At 28.8% G+C, this 21,344-nt stretch overlaps 1 protein-coding gene across 1 annotated transcript; it reads right to left on the bottom strand.

The window, feature by feature from the left end:
- Window positions 1-2,382: 2,382 nt before the first annotated feature.
- Window positions 2,383-4,709, bottom strand: LOC113858107 (transcription factor bHLH18-like). The gene is made up of 4 exons (XM_027490570.1): window positions 4,596-4,709; window positions 3,931-4,479; window positions 3,299-3,658; window positions 2,383-2,968 (listed from the first exon to the last, which is right to left on the bottom strand). Exons 1-4 carry the CDS (start codon window positions 4,707-4,709, stop codon window positions 2,894-2,896), a joined length of 1,098 nt encoding a protein of 365 aa, XP_027346371.1. The 3' UTR covers window positions 2,383-2,893.
- Window positions 4,710-21,344: the final 16,635 nt, after the last annotated feature.

Raw genomic sequence — 21,344 nt, 5'->3', positions numbered from 1 at the left:
ATAATATTGTGTCTATCGATTAAAAGACTTTGTGTTTATTATATAGCTTCACTTGTCTTCAAAGAAAAGGACGTCTTTTAGTAAAATTGCCCCTGTTGTTCGGAGAGTATATATGAGATCCGGATGCTTAATGTTCATTCAAATCATGATAGGATGACAGGGAGATTATGATTAATAGTTTAGGTTTGTAAGAATTAAATTACTTACTTGGGAAATGATCATATATTTAACATTACTTGTACAAAACCCGTCTCAATTTTTCTAATATATTTTAATTCTTACATTTTAATGAATTTTTAGTTTTAGTCACTTTAAATGATTTTGTTTTATTTCAGTTTTTTAAAATTATTTTTTGTCTTTTTAACAACTTAATAAAAAATTAACACTTGACCGTGACAGAATTTTAATGGATCAAATCAGTAATAAAATCTAAAAATAAAAATTTATGAAAAAGTAAAGATTAAAATAAAAAATTGTTTGAAGTGAAAAAATTCATTTCAATATGAAAATAAAACATTTTAAAGTTTGTTTAAATAATCATATATCAATATATTAAAGCGTAATAAAGTGATAAAATGATAATGCTAAAATATTACTAATTTTAATATGTTGTTTAGTGGTTAAACAAATTGTGTATCACAACACATCTTTTATTTTTTATTTTTATTGATAAACAGGGTATCTTTTTAAATATTGCTAAGAGTGTACGTTAGCTACTCAACTTAAGTTTAAACGGGAAAATTAAACTGGAATTTAACCATCATTCAATAATTGTAATCGTGACAACTGTTTTGGTATAGTACTTGTCATTATAACCACGTGTATTATGCTTTCATGACCATTAATTAAAGATGTTAAAAATAAACTACTATCCCTTTCACGATAAACAATACAGCAGAGGACATTATATTTTTTAATACTGAGAAATTAAAGTATTAGCTAAGTTTGGAGCTTAAAATAATGCAGCTGTGTTCATCTGGTCAAAGCTTCCTTACGAGATCTCTCGGCTGCTGGTATCAAATTCATGGTGAGGGTTTCTCACGTTAATAATATTTATGGCCTTTCCTCTTTTGTTTTTTCTTTAGTGTGCAGCCAACAGGAAAATAATTAATGATAAACGATTATTGCATATAATCTTCTATTATATCTAATTTTTGTGCAGAAATTTGATGTGTCTATAATATAACAAATGATATGAGAGTTTATGTAAGAATCAATGTCCGTCAAGAAGAAATAAATTTTGCATTCTTGCCTGTTGATGTCTCCTATCATTTTTTCTTGCACATCTTGAATGAGTCATGACACTTCTAATCCCAATATGTAATTAATTTTTTAAAATAAATCATGAAGCATTCTTGCGCAATTTGAGGATGGAAGTGATCCCGTTTGGACAATGACTTGGCGATATACATAACTCATATATATTATTAATTTATATTAATGATAAAGATAGCCAGCTTTATGTCCAATCGGCAATAGGAAATGATATGTTCCTATAATAATTCATACTTATATATATATATAATTAGGTGTAACATATTGTTTATATTTAGAGTAATTTATGTTAAGAGCAAAAAAAAAAAAAAAAAAAAAGCCCTTTTAATTAAAAACAAAAAGCTTTTAAAGAAGAGTGATCATTCTCTCGTAATTAAGCATTTTGAAACATGCTAATATTTGTTAACTCTCTTAACTGTTATTTTTATTTTTTAAAATTTTTATATTTAAGTATTTTAATCATCTATCTATATCCTTTTCATAAATTTAAATATATTTTCAATTAAATTTATAATTTATAAATTTCACCTAAATTAATTATACATATATTTTTTATAATTTTAAATACCCTCTTTTCTTGAATATCTTTGAGTTATACTTTTGAATATTATCTGAATTTGAAAATACCTGTGCACAACAATATAATATAAACTTTATTCTACATGGAAGAGATAGTTTGTGTGGTGTGAGTATTTAAATGATTACAAGATTACCAAGCAGATCTCCAATTTTGGTAGTGGTTGCCCACATTAAATTGCAACAATATGATAATCTCGTGTGGACCCATGATCGAATGACAATCACCAAAATTAATCAACTTCTTCTATATATCAATAGATTAATTATTAAAATATACTGTAGCACTTTGAATACTCGTTTAAGATTTTGCAGATACTATTCATTTAATTATTTATCTTAAAAATATTAAAAACATAAAATTCAAGTTAAACACATCATTTTAAATAGACCATATCACTCAACTTGCGTTAATCCGAGTCCAAAATAATTCGAAATGCCGAGAATCTCGCCCCCCAAAAAATTAATAGTAGTTGAAGATATGCAGCCACGAGTATCCATAATATTTGAAACGAAGAACACAGTCATTTAGTCACAACAGTAATCATAAGAATTTTATACAGAATTGATCGATCACAACCCGACAAGGAAAACAATATAAAAAATAAAATGAAGTCTACGTCGTCTTCCTAACAGTACCCTGTTCACAAAGTGAAAGAGAGAGGAAAGAGGTCTCTTTGAATAGTCAAATCCTCTCAAAAACCCCTCTCGGAAAAAAGAAAAGAGAGACAAATGCAGAGATTTGAAAATGCCATTGTGGGGTATGTAACGCAGCTGGTGAGTCAACTACGCAAAAAAGGAAGAAAAACACTATGGCATTATCTTGTACTCTACAGCAGAACAGGCCCAAGTAAACTGAGGTACATTGTAGGAGACACTTGCAATCGCAGGCCATGGATATGTTACTCCAAAATCCAAATGATGGACAAAAAGGAGAAAAGAAAGCACTGCGATAAAAAGTCATTATTAAGCTTATTCCTATACTCATGCATGCACATAAACAAATGTAGATCAGTAGATGCCTTGAACTGGTTATTCACGATCAAATCAACTTCCTCAAAGACTCTCTTAAATTTCTTATTAGATCCTTTGCTGTCAAGCAATATTCCTTGTTCATCTGCAAGAAAAACACAAACCATATCGTTAATATGCGAAAATTCAAACACTCCCAATATGCTACTTTGCTAGGAAAGTGTGTTCTAATCGGTAAAATATTAACATCAGCCCTTAAAACCTGATTTTAAATAATTAAAAAGTATTAAATTTTGGGTAAAAAAGAAAATACTTATTATACATTGAAAATATAAAATTATAATTTTTGTTTCAATAATAACTTGGTACTTTTAACGCTTAAAATTTATCATGTAAGTTAATGTTAACAGAGGCGATAATTTAGAGGAAATACAAATATTTTGCCTTTAAAAACTGAAGTTGATTTTATTTTTACCTGAGCAACAATAGTTATGTCAAGAGTGTTATTCCCAAAGGGCAAAAAGCTGCTGCTCTGAACTGTGAGATGATGCTTCTCTAATTCGGTGAGTATAGTAGCCACTCGTCCACTATGTTTGTTGCAGTGGATTCTGATGAGTACCTCTTTACAGGAAATTCTTGCTTCGATTTCGGGGAATGATTGGTCGGAGTTCTCATCGGAGGGGGAGCTACCATCGTCAGTGCAAACAAAAGATCTCTTCACAAAAACCGCTTTTTCAACTGTTTTATCAGCCACTCGTTCCTCCAGCGTATTTACTCGTTCCTGTAGTTGTTTCACGTATTTTATAGCATCCTCCAAAACTGTAGCCTTGTCCATCTGCATCCAAATATGCATGCATTATTCAACTTTGTAATAAAGAACTTTCACGTACATGAAACATGATAAAATTATATAGAATGTGAATGATCAATTGCACCCAGTGAAAGTGGAAGATTTGTGTTGGATGTGTTCAAGGTTTCAAATTAATCACAATTGTACTTACAGCTGCACTTTTAGAGTTTAGATGCGGGAATTTAATGTAGAAGTTAAATTTTGTGTTAGAATAATATAGGGGATGCTTTATGTATGAGATTTATTACAAGTAGTACCTTTTTGAGTCCAGGGACGATGGCCGAAAGAGCAATGAACCTCTGGCTGAGTTTTTCCCTTCGTTTTCTTTCGGCAATTACATGATCTTGAGCTTGGGTTGGGTTTCTAGTAGTTGCAGTTGCAGCCTTGTTCTCTTGTTTATCATAGTTTAGAAAACTTTTATTCTCATAGGCTGCAAAATCCAAGTTTTCACCGCACCCGGTTTCAATTTTAGGCTTCTTCACACTGGCATCCGTGTTGTAGAATTGTTGGGAAGCAACTGAAGATGCATTGGAGTGTTCAAAAGAGATGATTTTGGAAGACGAAGAGGAAGAAGGCTTGGGAGCTATCAAGTCACTGCCGTAAGCACTCCATGTAGTCACAGTCTTGTGGTGCTCGGTGGGTCTTGAAGGGGCAATAGATTGTTGAGGACTTTCAACGGGGAAAGAGCGCTTGTGAGAGGAATAGCTCTTTGGCGACGCGGAGAAGGACTCGAAGTCAAGATCATCAAGCTGGAATGCAAAAGAATCCATCGGGTATTGATGAAACAAAGTGGGCTCCTCCATTCCCTGTTAATTCATACAAAAGGATAATTAATTAAGTTGAGAGTTTTTTAGATTATGTTTTGCATTAGGTTTGCTTAAAAAAACTTATGGTTAATTGCTAGGTGTGCTATTGTGCTTACAAGTTCAGGCAAATACATGGTCGACGAAAGTTGAGTCATCTTTAGCTCGCTTTCTTGAATATATGGTATAGGACACAAAACCTGATCAGAAGAATTGGAGGAACCAAAACTCATTAATTTCCAAAATTGGGGAAAGAACCATAAACTAGTGAAGTGAGTTATTCGCTCCAATTGTATTATTTCGGTAGATTCAGCTAATTATTTCAAGGAATGTCGTTTATTGTTTGCTCTAGAAACGAGATTATGAACCCAAAAAATGAGCTAAGTTGAATCCGTGAACAAAATCTCGTATTATCAAAATTAAGGGGTAAGAAAAATCTTAATAACTGGTTGAGGATGGAGAAATGGGGTAGGAGAAGACAATGACGTGTTTGGGAGATCACAAACCGGAACACATATAGGGAAAGGAGACATAGAAGGTACCTTGATTGAAGAGTGCAAGAAGACCAAGGAGATGAAGTGTTGTTGTTTTCAGAAGAATGGGAACAAGTTACAATAGAACAAATTTGCGAGGGTGTTTTATAAAGGGGCATCGTCCATATACACGCTTCATACCCGCTTCTATACAAACACGTGTGAATATGTTTTCCCATTTTCTAGGGTTAGTTCATACTGTTTGAAAGTGGGCGCTCTCGCTGTCTTCACTAATATAATAGCTAACCTTTTGGTCAAATTGTGGGTTCTTGTTCCTTTGTTGGATCAGGTTCATGCTGTTTGCGACGTCAATAAATCGTTCACTGCCAACTCAATAAATAACGCCAAAAGACTTGATTGAATCCCCCAATTGACGTGTGAAATTTTTTATACTTGGATTTATATTCCTATTGTTATCAAACGTGTCATTTAATTCAAAGAATTTAACTATGATATTAATTATTTTAAAGGTCAAATTCTTTCAATAATATGATTATACAAGTAAGAGTTACTCTTTTACAATTTAGTTCTCTGTCTTTTATGAATCATTCAAATAAAAAGCATAAAATAATTTGTAAGATTTTAAGATCAATTTTTTATATTTTTATTTATTATTTAATATTTTAAGTAATTAATATATTTTGAAAGAAAACATTATGTAAAGTATGGATTAATATATAAAATATGAATTAATAATTCTTTTTCATAAAAAATTGCAATTGAAACACTTAAAAGTCTATTTGATAAACATGATAGAATAGAGAATTGGATAAAGATAAAATATGATAAGGGAATGATAATTTTTTATCTTATTTTATATTTGATGTACATTACAATAGTATGATAACACTATATTATCTTTTTAATATTCAAGATAAACAAAAATAATAATAAAATAAGATATAAGTGATTTTGTTTGATTGCATGCTTAAAAATAATTAAAATACTTTATGTATATTTTTCTAGCCTTCAATTTTTTTTCACACACACATATATTCTGTATTAATGGATGTATAATTTTAATATACATTGATCACATACATGTTAAATTTTAATATAATTTTTTGGTACTCTTTAAATTATTAATGGAGCAATTTAGAGTTAAAAAAAATGTTGTAAAATATTTGTATACTCTCTCTAAAATTAAATAATTTAAAAATTAAAAAAAAAGAGAAAAAAAAAAAAGAAGAGACAGGAGAAAAAGAGAAAAAAATTATAGTCTTGAGAACAAATAAATATTATTTTTAGGTGAATTATGATTATTTTAGCTTACAAGTTGATCTATTTTTACCCATTTTTATTTTTTTTATTGCAGAAAATAGGTAAAGAGATTAAATGATACTTTTTGGAGTAATTTTTTTTAAAAAAAAAATTAGGCCATTTTAAAGCAATCTAAAACGAATACAACCGTACACAATTTAATATTTGAATTTTTATATCAAAGGTTAATTTATCTGATCTTATCTAATTATCTCTCGTTGGAGATATTTTTTATGTTAGCTCATAAGCAAATTTATAGCCTCAGGCCCCATTGATTATTAATCCCTTCCATGTGTATTTTTTTGTTTCGTTGCTTTTTTAATTATTATTTATCTTATTTTCTATTCCTAATTATTCTTATAAATTGTAATCCTATCAACACTTTGATTAATTCCAACCATAGATTTGTCAAAATATAAGTTACTTTCGACTTTATTTTAAAAAAGTTTTATCATTAAATTTGAGCTATAAATCATTTAAAAAAAAACTTATTGAATAGATGTTCAAATAAGTAGTTATCTAAGCACACCTCTTATGCTTATTGGAATAGTGTCTAAGTCTTGAGACAATACTAAAAGAGATGTATTGATTTAGAATTTTATAAGATTTTAAAAGATTTTTTTTAAGTAAAAAAGTTTGTTGGTATTTAATTAAAATTTTATGTTACTTAAAAACAATTAAGTGATATTCAATCTAAATTTTTAAGATTTTTGAAAGAGTCCATTAAAATCTATTGGTATTCATTTGAGACTTTTTACAACTTCAAAACAATCTATTTGTATTAAAAAATATAAAGATTTTAAAGAATTGTTGTATTAGAAGGATTTTAAAAGACTTTTTAGTAATATTTATAAATACCAAATTCATAAAACAATCCCATCTAAATTTATCAGATTTTGGAAAATTATTTAAAGTGACTTTTCAAGTGCTTTAAAAATTTTTAAGTATGTTTTTCATCTCTTTTTTTTTTTTCTATACTCCTGTCTTTTCTATTTTTTTCTTTACTAATAATATTGCACTACTACTTATATATAATATTGTATTACTATCCCTAATCCATTCCCCTATTTGGTGAAAACATAAATACTTGCTCTATTTTGCTCCTCAGACATATAACACAAAAAATACTTGAAATTTCAACTTTTAAGTAGTATTTTTTTTATAACACGCATTAAAAAAAGGGAAAGGTGAAAGTTAAAATTGATATCGTGATCTCTACATCTATAATTAACAGTAAATCTTCAAATAATTAAATAACACCTTTAACTGTTGAGTTTGAGATATTTATCTATATCATATAATATTTTTTTAATTAAATAAATAGATATTTAAATATCTAAAATATAGAAATAATAAGCCTTTTACGGGACTATTAACGAGATAATATTCCAACAATAGTGAGGGACTGAGATATAAGCAGTTATTGTAATCGTCATAAAAAGATATCACAAATTTATTAACTGTTTGTAATTTTAATTTGGAGTTCATGTACATTCTTAGTAGATGGAAAGGTTCAACTCATGATTCTAAGCTACTAAATGATGTCATAACAAGGAGGAATAGACTTAAAGTGGCTCAAGATAAGTATTTATTTTTTTTAATAATAATAATAATAATATTATTATTATTATTTAAATATTATTATTATTATATATATATTGCATATGTAATTATATTATTATTTAAATATTATTATTATTATATATATATATATATATATATATATATTGCATATGTAATTAGGTAAATATTTCTTAGTGGATTGTGAATTCCGTAACCGACACCAATTTTTAGCTTCATTTTAAGGTGTAAGATATCATATATAAAATTTTGCAGGTTAGGGTAATAATCCTGAAAATAAAAAAAAATTTGTTCAATTTTCATCATACGTCTTTAAGGAATGTGATCGAGAGAATATTTAGTAATTTTAAATCAAGGTTCACAATTTTTAAGTTAACACCTCCATTTTTATTAGACACAAGTAGAACTTGTGGTAACATGTACAACACTACATAACTTTCTTCGTAAAGAATATCATTATGATAAATTTTTAATGGACAAACTTTTATCTTCAACATTATCGGTTAATAAAGATTATAATTTTAATCCTATTATTCAAACTCAGGAGTAAAAGTAAAAAGACGCTAATGCTTGGAAGATTATTATAACTATGGATATATAAGTGAATGTTATTTAGGAGGATATAATATTACGGAGAATTATTATTATTATTTATCCAAATATTATTTTTTATTATTTTTGTCTTTGACTCTTTAAATTTGAATGTATGAAAAAAAAAAATTGAACTCTTTATATTAAAAATTCACAAAATTCTACAAAGACTCACAGAATTTATTAAAATCCCCACTTAAAAGTCTTGCAGAATCCATTAAAATCCTAATTTTAAAGTATCATAGAATTTTAAAATATCTTAAAAGTTATTAAAATCCTTCAAATTCTTTTAAAATTTGTAGGACTTTTTTCAACTAAAAAAATCCTTTAAAATCCTATCCAATACATTTTCTTAAAAATTTTAAACACTTCTTGTATTATTTCAAAAGGTATATTTGTCCAAAAAATAAAACTAACAACAAACTGTGATCTTATTTTTAAAAGAAGTGAATAATTTTCACCCTTTCTTCTCAAATAGGCTTCTACTCCATTGCACTACCTTAAACAATAGTGGCATGCTGTGGTTCACAAGCTTGAACAATAGAAAGCGTAAATGCTCACCTAATTTAGCACCTATGCACTGAAATTTTTTGCAAATAGGCGATAATTTTTGCTGTGAGTATGTATAGAATGTTAAACAATGTTGTCAGAGGATTTATTAATGAATTACAAATAAAACTATTTAATTAAAAATACATGTATTTTAATATAATTTTAATAAAAAAAATTATTTATTTATTCTTTAATCAGTATTCTTAAGACACTGATTAACAATACTCACTGTTAAATGAATAAATATAAATGTTTACTAGATTGTAAGTTAATTTAGGTGCGAGGTTGTAAACAATCTTGAAAATTTAGAACTAAATAGATTGTCCTAGATCAATTTTCATGTTTGGTTAAACCCAAGTATATTTTGTGCAAGATATCACTGCACAATTATATATGCAAAACTAAAACAAAATAAATAACAAATCGAAAATTGTGCACTTAGAATTATAGAAGCGATAAATAGCAATATGAGAGTTGCATATACCTGTAGGATAGCTTCTAGTTGTAAACTCGTATTTAATTTCTCACTCTTTACGTAGTTTTTATAACCAAAAGCAAGAGTTGTACATAAAATATAAGGTGAAACAATTTAACTTAGTTCATATTTAAAAATTATATTATTTTACCATCGTAAGAGCGATAGAGATGGGCTATATGAATTATGATATTCAAGATTAAGGCCTTGGTATATAATATACATTTATATATATAATGCCAAAAATATATCTACATAATGATTAAATTACTTCCTTATCAAACTAATAAAATATTATATAAAATTACACATTATAAAAATTAAAAATATTTTGTTATTATCTGACCTCATCGTTAAACTAATAAACCGTGATTAACAACATTAATTAAAATATATCAATGGTTGAAGGTAAGCGTTTTTAATGACAAAAGGCAAGACATATCGCTGCTTTGTATTAATACTACACGTGAATAACATGCATTTGACTTTTGATATCCGTGTTTCTATCTAGTTGACCGGCGAATATCCCGCGCAAAATTCTGTAGCTTCTTCCCTAACCTCCTTTCTTTCTTCACTTCCAGTGTTTCTACACACATCATTAATATCGTAAAATCATCACTATTAATATTGTAAAATTTTTACTATTTCAACTGAATCTTGGAACTGTGACTCAATACAGGTTAGTTTCAGCTGATAAGGATTATATTCAGATTTTCATATAGTTGTAGGTTTAAATTTTATTGAAAATATAAAAATTTTATAAGTGTTGTTAACTTCCATACTGATTTTAAGTATTCATAAATTTTAAAAAATGTATGGAAAAATACATATTTATTATATTAAAGTTATAAAAGTATAATCAATATTTCTATTTTAAATAAAACTATACTCTTTTTAATAATTTTTTGAGTTTCAATTCATTTAACTTTTCTATAATAAAAAAAATCTTGAAATTATAACTTTTATTATAATTTTAAAATTTAATGATTCAATTTTTATACATAATTTTAATATTTAAATCTTTTTATATTAATGAATAACATAATATGATCATTATAAAAGGGCATTTTTTTTAAATTTACGAAATTAAAATAAAAAAATTCAAATTTCATTTGGATTAAATTTGATTAAAAAAATATAAACAACTTGTTTACGCCATCAATCTAATAATTTATCAAAATGTCATAAAAAATATTAAAGAATTTATGACTATATTATCCAAAATGATAATTATTATAAAAAATTAAATAGATATTATTATTTTGATAATTTTTAAAAGTAAAAGTGGATTCTAACATATTGTTTTTATACATAAGATTCAAATTAGATATCTTACTAAAAATATTAAATATATATGATCTGAACCACTATTTGTTGGTGAATTTTAATATATTTATCGTATGTTATCCAAATATTTTTATTATGCAAAATGTCAATTATTATTTTTTATCATCAACTATTATCTATTTTGCAAAAGTTAGTGATCATGGTGGTTGTTTTCTGAAGTAAGATTCAAGCCATGGTTGTTAAAAGAAATCACCTTAAACGTGTTAAATACTTCACCTTTGATGTCACGTGATATATATAGACCTAATAAATGCGAAATAATAAATCATCGAAAGTGTTAGAAAGGTAAATTTTCAGCAAAAATTACACTTACACATTTTAAGACCAGAAGGACACTATGCGTTCTAGTTGGGATTTATTATGAAGTTTAACTCCATCTTCATCACAAAAAAAAAAAAAAACCTTCGTATTTTTATTAATTCAAACTTATATATCTAGTTTTTTATTGCACGAGTAAATATGTAAATGATTACAATGCTAAGAATAAATTTAATTATTTGATAAAAAAACTAGTGAATGTTTTTGTTTGAAAAGAAGATGTTAAGGTGTTTAAATTAATTGTTTCCTTCTAGAAGCTTTGACAAATATTAGACACTAATGAGATAAACAGTAGCTCCCACTGCCAACGGATCATCACGAATCACAAATGACAATGTGGATGCCAGACTTATGCCCCTTTTCACTCTCCGATTAAACGGGAATTGTAGATGCTGCCTGTACCACATGACCATCTTTCGTCAACAATTATTTTCTATTAACTTTTTAAACATTAATTGAGTATTTTTCTTTCTTTATTTTGTTTCAAACCCTTTCTCCTTCCCAAGCCCCTACTGTGTTTACACGTTGTGTCTGCTGCAAATTCAAAGAAGAAAGGGTCCATGCCATAAAATTTTATAACATAAGGATCATTTTAAGCTTAGTTATTTCATTAATCGGGAAAAATTCTTCACTGCCGCTTCTAATGACTTCAATTCTTTGCTGGTTGGCAAAGTATCTCTTGAATAATAAATTAAACCTCTTTTTATGTTTTACCTCTCTGTCTCCTTCTTTTCCGTTGCTCTCAAACACGTTTGTCTAATTCTTAATTTTTTGTTTCCCCGCTTTTCCTTTCTGTATTTTGTTGACAGATAATAAATATTAAAATAAAAAGACTTTGAAGTCATGGGCATGGATCATTGTTCAATACTTCATTTTATCATTGCGAGGGAATAATTATGGGAGGAGAAAGGAACAAGAAAGGAAGGTGCACCAAAGAAGGCTTGACTTCTACGTAGTAGTGACAATAAAGGTGGATCGACAATTAAAACTTATGGGTACGGAAGGTGCATGGTCCCACAACAAATCTCTCTTTTTTTTTCTTCCTCGTTTCGAAGGTCCAAAAGTACGGTGGTGGTGTACGACTATAAGGAATAGGTATAGGATGTGGAAGAAAAAGATGCATGATGGAGAAACATAGCATGGTCAAGTGTTGAGTGCTCGACCTCCACTCGGTTTTGGCCACTCGCCACCTCTCCGTACTTGGTTATTCAATGAGATCACACAATTCCATTATACTTCGTGTCCACTGACGAAGATCATTGTGGGGTAACTTTACGTGAACAGAATAAGAATAGAAGTGTAAAAAAGTAACTGTGCTAGTTTAGGAAAAAATTATACTTATTTTTTTTTCTCTCTTTCCTTCACCCATTTAATGCCTATTTTATGAATCTCAAGGAAAAGTTTTTAATGTATAAATATATGAGTTGAGAATTTTCCCCATGCAATTGGTATTTGCATGTCTGGTTCCTGTAGTTCTCAGGGGAATATGCGATGTAATGGAAAGATTATAGACTCAGTTTGAGTTATAATCACGGTTATATGAATCAAAGTCATTTTTTTAGTTTTTCTCAGTTGTGTTTTTGACAAATTAATTCACTTTCTTGTGTTGATCAATGTTGATATGTACCAGAATGTTAAAAGCGGTTTGAAATCTTGGTACAGGGTGATACAAGGTGCAACTCACGGTGGTTAACATTTATCGAGGAATCTTCAAAAGGTGGTGTTCTTGCAAGCAGTAATCCAACACCGAAGCCATTGAAAATTTGACAAGAGTAGAATATAGGATTATAAGATAATATACTTGGGTGAAATGGTCACTTTCTAAGATAAATTTATTGTTATAGGCATCTAACACTGTAACCATATACATCTAATGTGTGTGCGGTGTGCACAACATGTTCAATAAAAGAAACAATGTGTTAGGAGTGATAGAGTTGTTAGGTAATGAAAAGATGTTTATGTAACAGTTAATGCTTAAGATTACAACTATATATGAGATGGACCTACGTGGTGATTCACTTGAGGTTGATATAAGCGGCTTGTGATTGAAGTAGATTTTGTTGTTGTGGCTAGTAGGGAGCTCCATGGGTGTTTCTATTCACGGTGGATTTGAGTGAAGTGATGGTAACAACGTAGTTCACTCAAGTTGAGTATTTAACTTGAAACAAATTTTATTAAAAATTGATAGATATATTGGTTGAGATTATATTCCCGTATTTCTTTAATAGATGCATTTTCTTATTTTCTGTGAAAGAAAAATTGAAAATTAAAAGTTTAAATTTGATATACTATACATCATTGAATTTAGGTGCTAACTAACACTGTGGACCGATTTATAATTTATAATTTAGACAATCGAGTCAAACAAAAACACCAAATTTACTTCGTATGTATGTGTTATATATATATTGAAACAAAATTCAATCTACATAATTACACTCAATGTGTTAAAAATTGAGTTATAGATTAGAAAACTGGGGTCTGTTTTTTTAAGAAGCGAAGTATTACCTAATTGATATTTAGATATTATTTTTTTAAAATGTAAAATTATTGAAATGAGTTTTATTTCTTGAAATAAATTTTTATACATATAAATATTAATGGAATTTTAATCAATATATTCAGAAAACTAATTAGATATTAAGAATTGAAAACGGGAAGTTTTTGATTCATTATTAGTTACAGTGTATCGGGGGTAAGCATACAGCGTGAAAATATATACGCCACTTTAGATTTTGAAACATTTACGCGATATTTCTTTTGTCATCTGTCATGTGCTGATCTTAATTATCTGCAACCGTGCTCTTATAAGACACTACTGAAATTAAATGATTTATCTTTAAGAAACCAGCTCAGACGCCACCAAAATACGCGTTGATCCAGTTAATTTTGATTTTAATTTTACGCATTAGAAGTCAAAGTCTTAAAGGAAGTTAACTCTGCATGCACATGCTGTTTAAGGGTAAATGAGGACAAAGTATGAATTGGGATCACGTGATAAATGTGCTAATTCAATGAGTGTTAACATACATCTTCTACGACTTTTTAACAAAATAGGTGTAAATTAAAAATAAAATTTTAAAATACTATAAATTTAAAATATTTTATCAAAATGAGTATTTTAAACAATAATTGAATAACAAAGAACATCTCATAATGCATTCAACGATAAATACATGGTATCACTCTGAAAGTTGAGGTAGTTTAACATGGGCAACTTATGGAGAAAGAGACACACAGTGAATATGCAAGGTACTTTTACTAAAAATATTAATATTCAATGACATACATGGTCATTTTTTCTTCTTCTTAAGCTATTACTCTCAATGATTATGTAAGACAAAAAAAAGAAAAGTATAAAGAATTTATGAGTTTGTTAATTTAATAATAATTAAAAATAATAAATTTGATTCATTTAATTTTTTGTCTTATTTTACTCTATAATCTATTAACTATATGTGTTACAATCACGTACAATGTAATTAGTTATGATATATTAAGAGTGATTAATTTTTAACATATAAATATAAACTCATAGGATAATCAAGAAAAAAATCGTAATTGTCATCAAATATTAAGATCACATAAAGTGTGTAGAAGATACACCATAACTCTAGTTATATATTTAACTACTTATAATGAAATAAACAATAAAAATAATAGTAAAGAAATTCATATCTAAAGGGAAAGTGATGAGAAGAGTTCTTGTTTCTAAAACACTTTTTTATCACTTACACGGACTTTGAAGATGTATTCTTTGTCTTCGCTAATGACCTTCCCTCCTTAAAAGCCTTCAATAGGCATCAAAAGCTGGAGAGGTCAAAGTCTCTAAGTCAAAAGGTATCTAAGAGAAAAATATGTTTTTTTCAAGTGTGTAAAGACTCTTTAAATATAATGTGAAATATGAGAATTGATAATGATTGAGCTTCCAAAAGATATAAGTACAACAATGTATAGCTTCTAGCATGGTTGTGCATGTTCATGAATCATTCCCAAAGCGTGTTTCTACTTTTTATTAAATCTCATTCAATCGCGATAAAAAAACATCAACAATGCATTATTAACCTCTTTATGTTAAACTGTAATAAATAATAAATTAATTAGTGCAAAGTCTATCAGATCTGCATGTTTTTATATGTATTATTCCTTTTGAATTGCATTGTGTATGCTTGAATTATATGAATTTGCATATGTTGGAGTATAAATACAAGAGTTGTATGGTTGTTGAATGAAAGGTTATGCATTTGCAGTGCTGTGTGATGGTTTTGTTGATGTAATTAGCAGTGGGAAGGGTCTGTGATTAATTGTTAAGTGTGCTATGCGTGTAATAACCTAGGGATTATAGCTGAGAACTTATATTGCCTCATGTTCGAAAAAAAATTGGGAGTTTTGGGTGCAGGATGTCTCGCTCAAGCGAGGTAGTTCTCGCTTAAGCGAGATTGAGTCGTGCTTAATTGAGTATTTTAGAGTAATCTCACTCAAGCGAGATAAGATAAGACATTTCCAACTGTCCTCTGGCTTGAGCGAGTCGCCCAAGCGAGAAAGGGTCTCGCTTGGGTGGGAAGCAACCTCACTTAGGTGATGAGTCACATGAAAAATGGGGAGCTCTTTGGGCCTATTTCTACTCAAGCAAGATGCTGCTCACTCAGGCAAGATGTCCCTCACTTAGGCGAGAATAGCAGAAATTTGGATAGTTTCACTGTCTAATTTTCTCGGCAAGGCGAAGATAAGCTCGTCCATGCGAGAGCAGGGCTTGCTCAAGCGAGAGAGCATGGATCTGGAGGGGTATTTAAAGAACCTCAACGCGAGAAAATATTTATTTCTCACCAGACAACTTTCTCCTTTCATTTTCTCTATTTTCTCACCTTTTCCCCTTAGAAAAAAAATATTCTCGAAGCCAAACTTCTTTTTTGATTCAAGTGGGAACATCTATTTAGGGCAAATCTAGGTGTGTTCATGGGACATGGTTCCCCTATTTTACTCTTATTTTTTGATTTTTCAACTCAAAAGTTCTCTATCTTATATAATAAGGAGATATGAGATCATTGAGTTTTTGTTTCTCTCATGGAGACTCATGAGGACTTCGATCTAAGAAAACTCATTTCAAGTAAGGGGAACTTACCCTATAAGATCTTCATTACTTACTTGGGGTGTTGGATATTGCACATAATCTTGTTTTAGTTGAGAACGAGTTGATATATTGGCAAACCTTAGGGTGGAACACAGAATATGTGTAATGGGGTTCTTTGTTATGTTATGAATGATATGAAATTTTCCGTGTTTGAGATAAATGTTTGGAATGTTGTGATAGAACATAATGTGCTGAGAAGTTGTAATACATGTGTTAAGAATATTTAAAATATACTGAAATACTTGATTAAAGCTATGAGCTGCTTGGTTTTATTATGAGAATATATATATATAAATATATATATATATATATATATATATATATATATATATATACATGTTTAAGTGGTAAGATGTGTAACAATAGAAAATGATGAACTGTGCTTTATCTGGATCTAGATACCAGGATGAGACTAAAATGTTACATTTGTATTAGATGGGCTGGGAATAGGTTGTGTAACATGCTTCATTTTCTTTATGAAATTTGTGAAATAAGTTATATGAAAAATAAAAAAATAAATTGAATTTCTTTTTATTCATAATATAAGAACTTGACAAAATTTAAAACTTTTCTTTCATTATTCAATTTACCAAAAATATAAAAGCATATAAAGCGATAAAAGAAATAACCATGACTTGCTAAATAAATTTACATTGGAACAATAGTAAAATAAGTGCATATATTATCATTTGAATACAGAGGTTCATATTTACAAACGTTGATCCAAAATACATAAGGACTTAATTTACAAATTTACAAAATCAAAATATACTAAGTTCCAATAAGCAAATCACTCCTATCCAAAATACTGAGACTACGACCCTAGTCTTTATCACTGTGCTAGCCCTTTATCTCAGCTAGCTCTCCTCCAGAGTCAACTCCTCATCCTCCCTAAGATCTCCGATGTCGGCCATAACCTCAGTGTCAGTCACTCATTCTGAGGTAAACCAGATTGGTCTTCCATGATAGTCATGATCTAAGAAGGTATAAACATAATTCACTACATCTGATGTCTTAACCAAACCTTTGTATATGTTCAAACAAAGGATGTGGTGGATCCTACCACTAATGGGGTACTCAAAAGTGACATTATACCTTATAGTCAATTCCAAAGAAAATACAACACCAGAGTCATCATTAATACTTATAACAAATTTACAATGGCAGAGTCGCTGCCACTCCCTAAATAGATAATTAAGTTTACTACTAATTATCAATTCAGACAACCTAACGAGTCTCTAAGGGTCTATCATCCTCGTTTCCTTAAAATATTAGTAAGGATGAGTTCATTCCTCATCACTAAAAATATATACAGTTTTCAATATCACAATACCAACCAAACAATAATTATATCAATAAATCAAAGCACACATACTTGAGTCATCTAATTAATAAGTTTCTCTCTCAAATAAGCACATCTTTGTGCACTGTGATCACAATTATTAGTTGCCTCCAACATTTCATGAGGTCTTACACAGATATTTGTACACGGATACAACGTTTACAATTTAGGGCTCATTTGCAAAAGGTATAGGTAGAGGTGTTAGTCAGGAAATGAGTGTGAGGCCATGTGATGCATTCACTCTCAGATAGATTGTGTGCACTTAGGCGAATGTCATTCATCATCCTACATTTCTCCCAGATTACCACTATTAGCCTCATATTCCATACCCAGTGTATCTCTGTAACCATTCACACTAATTCCTTAATCACTTTTTATCCATAATATCTCTTCTTTCATCACATTCTCATCATAAAACAATTTCACTATTTTTAATCATACTCAACTTTCAAATCAAGATACATAATCACACTAATATGCCATTCATATAAAATCAATTAATCAACCAATTTGCCAGAGGTCGGACACCTCTGGACTCAGCCCAAATCGTATTTTTAAACAAGTTATATTTCATATTATACAGAGAATAATCAAGAATACATCAACTCTTTGCAACGTTTAAAATCTCATTCAATTCACAACAAGGAAAATACACCATCATGCTCTCAAGATTATAAAATAACTACTATGTTTTAATGATGGGATTGGGCTCTCCTTATCTCAATGAGACGATTTGTAAAAGGTTTTGAGGAAAAGATTGTCCAAAGACCAAGTTCTTCCTATATATCACAAGGTAGAGCACTTTGAGAGAGGAAAAATAAAGGAAAATAGAATGAGATTAAAGGATTGAGCTCCATAGAATTTACTTGAGGTCGAGAGCAAAGGAAATCTAGGCTTGGATTCGAAGAAATTTAGAACTTGAGAGAGGTTTCTCTGAGTGAAGGAACTGGGAGAACAGAGAAAGGAGTGAGTGAGAGGTTACTTGGATTACAATGCAAGTTTCAAAGTCAAAATCTCTTAAATACTCTTCAAAACTTGCGAATTCTCATTTGAGCAAGAAAACCAGACAAAAATTACAACTCTGTTGCTGATATTTTCGGTTGAACGAAACTATTTTTGCTTGAGCAAAAACACGACCGAGAGCCACCCATTTCTGTCTCAAGTTTTCGCTTGAGCGAAAATACAGTTGAGAAAATCTAACCCATTCTCGTTAAAGGAAAAAAATTTTGCTTGAGCTAAAAGGAATATTCTCTTTTTTTTTAAGATTTTTTTTTTTTTAGAAAACGCTTCAATTTTGAAAGCAAGAAAATGCAAATAGAAATTAGGGTGTTACAGGTTGAACATGCTACATCAATTAGTTGAGCTTGTTGTATTGCTTGCTACGAATTATAAAAGATATATAATTATTTATGTTATATTTTCATACTCTATGATTATGGTTGTTGGTTATATAAGTTCACTCTTGCATTTGTCTGTGTTGATATATGTGATGCAATAACCGTACAATAGTACATGAGCATATATGACAAGTAATGCATCTACTTCTCATGCTAAAAGGTTTAGCTGAGGAATATTGGAGTCATCATGCTTTTTGGGAGGATTGTAGTTTTATTCATTTTGTTAGTCTAGGTATTAGCAGTGGGTCTAGACTAATTAGTTACAATTTTCAAAAAATGTAATTTTATTTATAAATTTGTATTTTGAGCTCCATGTAGAGCAGTTGTTATAAATATATATAAACTTTTAGGTTGTATAAAAATGACTTTGGGACTTTGTTATTTTGTTAAGATATTGAATTTAATTTCTGAAAAATTATTTTGAATTAAATGTGAATTATATTTTCTATATAATATATATGTACTCTACACATAAAGTCTTAGTTGTAAATCATATACCATAATTATCTAATTATCAGGTTATATGGAAAACGAGCTTGATCACCTCAGTTCTTTAGAATTATAGATGTAGGGAGTTTTGACATATGAGGCTTGGGGTGAGGTATAGGTAAGTCATGTTGTTTAGGTGATATATTGCTAAGCTGAGTTGTGAAGCATTATTGAAAGAGTTATGTTTGTAATTCATATTATTTATGAATATTAATACTATGATGAATGGTTGAACTGTTGTGATATGTTTGATTTTATACATTGTTGTATGCTGGATCTATGTGTAGGTTGTGGCTATGTGACGAGATGTGTTGATTTATGTGTGTGTGTGCGCGCGCTAGGTAGACTATTTGTATTATTGAATAATCAATTCTAAGATGAGGTTCGTTGTGAATATTCTAAGCTGGTTGTATTTTATGTTAAGATGGCAAGACCGCCAAAAAGACCTGTATCAAACCCTCCACCTGATAGATGTGAACCAGATGGCTTATGCTATGGAGGCTATGGCGGTGTTCGGTAGGCAAGTTTAACCATTGAAAAATAATAAAGGGTCTTTAAAATGAGTTTCAAAATTATTGTCTTACAAGGATTAGTTTTCAATTATTAAAAATTTCTTTGTCTAATTATTTGAACATAACGGATGCGAAATTACACATTGAAATTTAAGAATTTAAAATAATTGTGAACATATCTCAAAGTAAAAATCACAACACACGCCTTAGAAAAAATTATAAAAAGAAAACCTAAAGCATATGAGTTTAATCATTCAATCTTTTATGTCCTTTCTCTAATTAATTCTAAATCTGATGTCTGTGTGATTATCAATCATTCATACAATTGTTATTAATACCCAATAGTCATGCAATATTAATATTCTTTCTTCTAAATTAACACTTTTAATGGTTATGCAAGATATCAATTAAGGAAAGCACGAAAAACCTATAAACTTGTTAATCTAATAATGATTAAAAGAGAAAATTTGCTTTCTTAACTTTTTCTTTTTAAATCTGGCCAATGAGAATTTTTAGTAGTGAAACATTAATAATTTTGACACTCAAAATTGCCCATGATAACTTTTAATCATAATTAATTAACTGACGCTTAAAATTGTCATTAGTTTTTTTTTTAAATACGATATTTATATAAATTTGTCAAAAGGTAATATTTTGATAAATTCAAAATTAAAAACTATAGTAAAGAAAATGAGCCTTAAATATATAAATGCAAACCTTTTTGAAAAATTAAATCATTACACACGGGTGATAGATGACTCCAATTAGAAAAAATGAAATAATTTTATAGATTAGAAAATGAAATTTAGAATAAAATTATTATATTCCTATTTAATTCAGAATTTATTTAAAAGAATATAATGTTGAGTAAGAGTTAAGCCTATAATCTTCTCTTTAATAACTAAACCTACGTTTCATTACGAATTATATGTTAGCGGTTGAGTTTAGAGGTTAAAGAAATTACCTATATTCTAGACACAATAAAAAGTTCCTCACAATAATATAATATTGCTACCGAGCTTATATAAATGTACACCTTTTTAAAATTAAATCATTAGAAAAGGGCGATAGTTGACTTCAGTAAGAAAAAAATGACAATTTTGTGGATTAGAAAAATGAAAATTGGAATTAAATTATTATGTTCCTGAATTTCATTTAAAAAATATATGGAGTAAAAATAATAAAGATTTGATACGATATTGAGTTAGTGTTAAATTCATAATCTTCTCTTTGATTTAATTGATGGTTTCCGAAACTAATCGGTCAATAATTTTATAAATCTATCCATATGTGATTATTTTCATATTTTAAATTCCGCTGCTAATTAAGGATTTGATTAA

The sequence above is a fragment of the Abrus precatorius genome, unplaced genomic scaffold (assembly GCF_003935025.1).
Source record: "Abrus precatorius isolate BTA unplaced genomic scaffold, Abrus_2018 Scaffold2, whole genome shotgun sequence".
Classification (NCBI taxonomy): domain Eukaryota; kingdom Viridiplantae; phylum Streptophyta; class Magnoliopsida; order Fabales; family Fabaceae; genus Abrus; species Abrus precatorius.
Note: the sequence above shows the minus strand (reverse complement) of the source record. Positions and strands in the feature narration are given on the sequence as shown.

Excerpts from the sequence above, each read along its gene's own strand:
- LOC113858107 (XM_027490570.1), bottom strand. The coding sequence starts at position 4,709 with ATGAGTTTTGGTTCCTCCAATTCTTCTGATCAGGTTTTGTGTCCTATA. Across the intron at positions 3,659-3,930 it reads TCGTCCCTGGACTCAAAAAG|ATGGACAAGGCTACAGTTTT; the intron begins GTACTACTTGTA and ends ATTTGGATGCAG. Across the intron at positions 2,969-3,298 it reads ACATAACTATTGTTGCTCAG|ATGAACAAGGAATATTGCTT; the intron begins GTAAAAATAAAA and ends TTTTTCTTGCAG.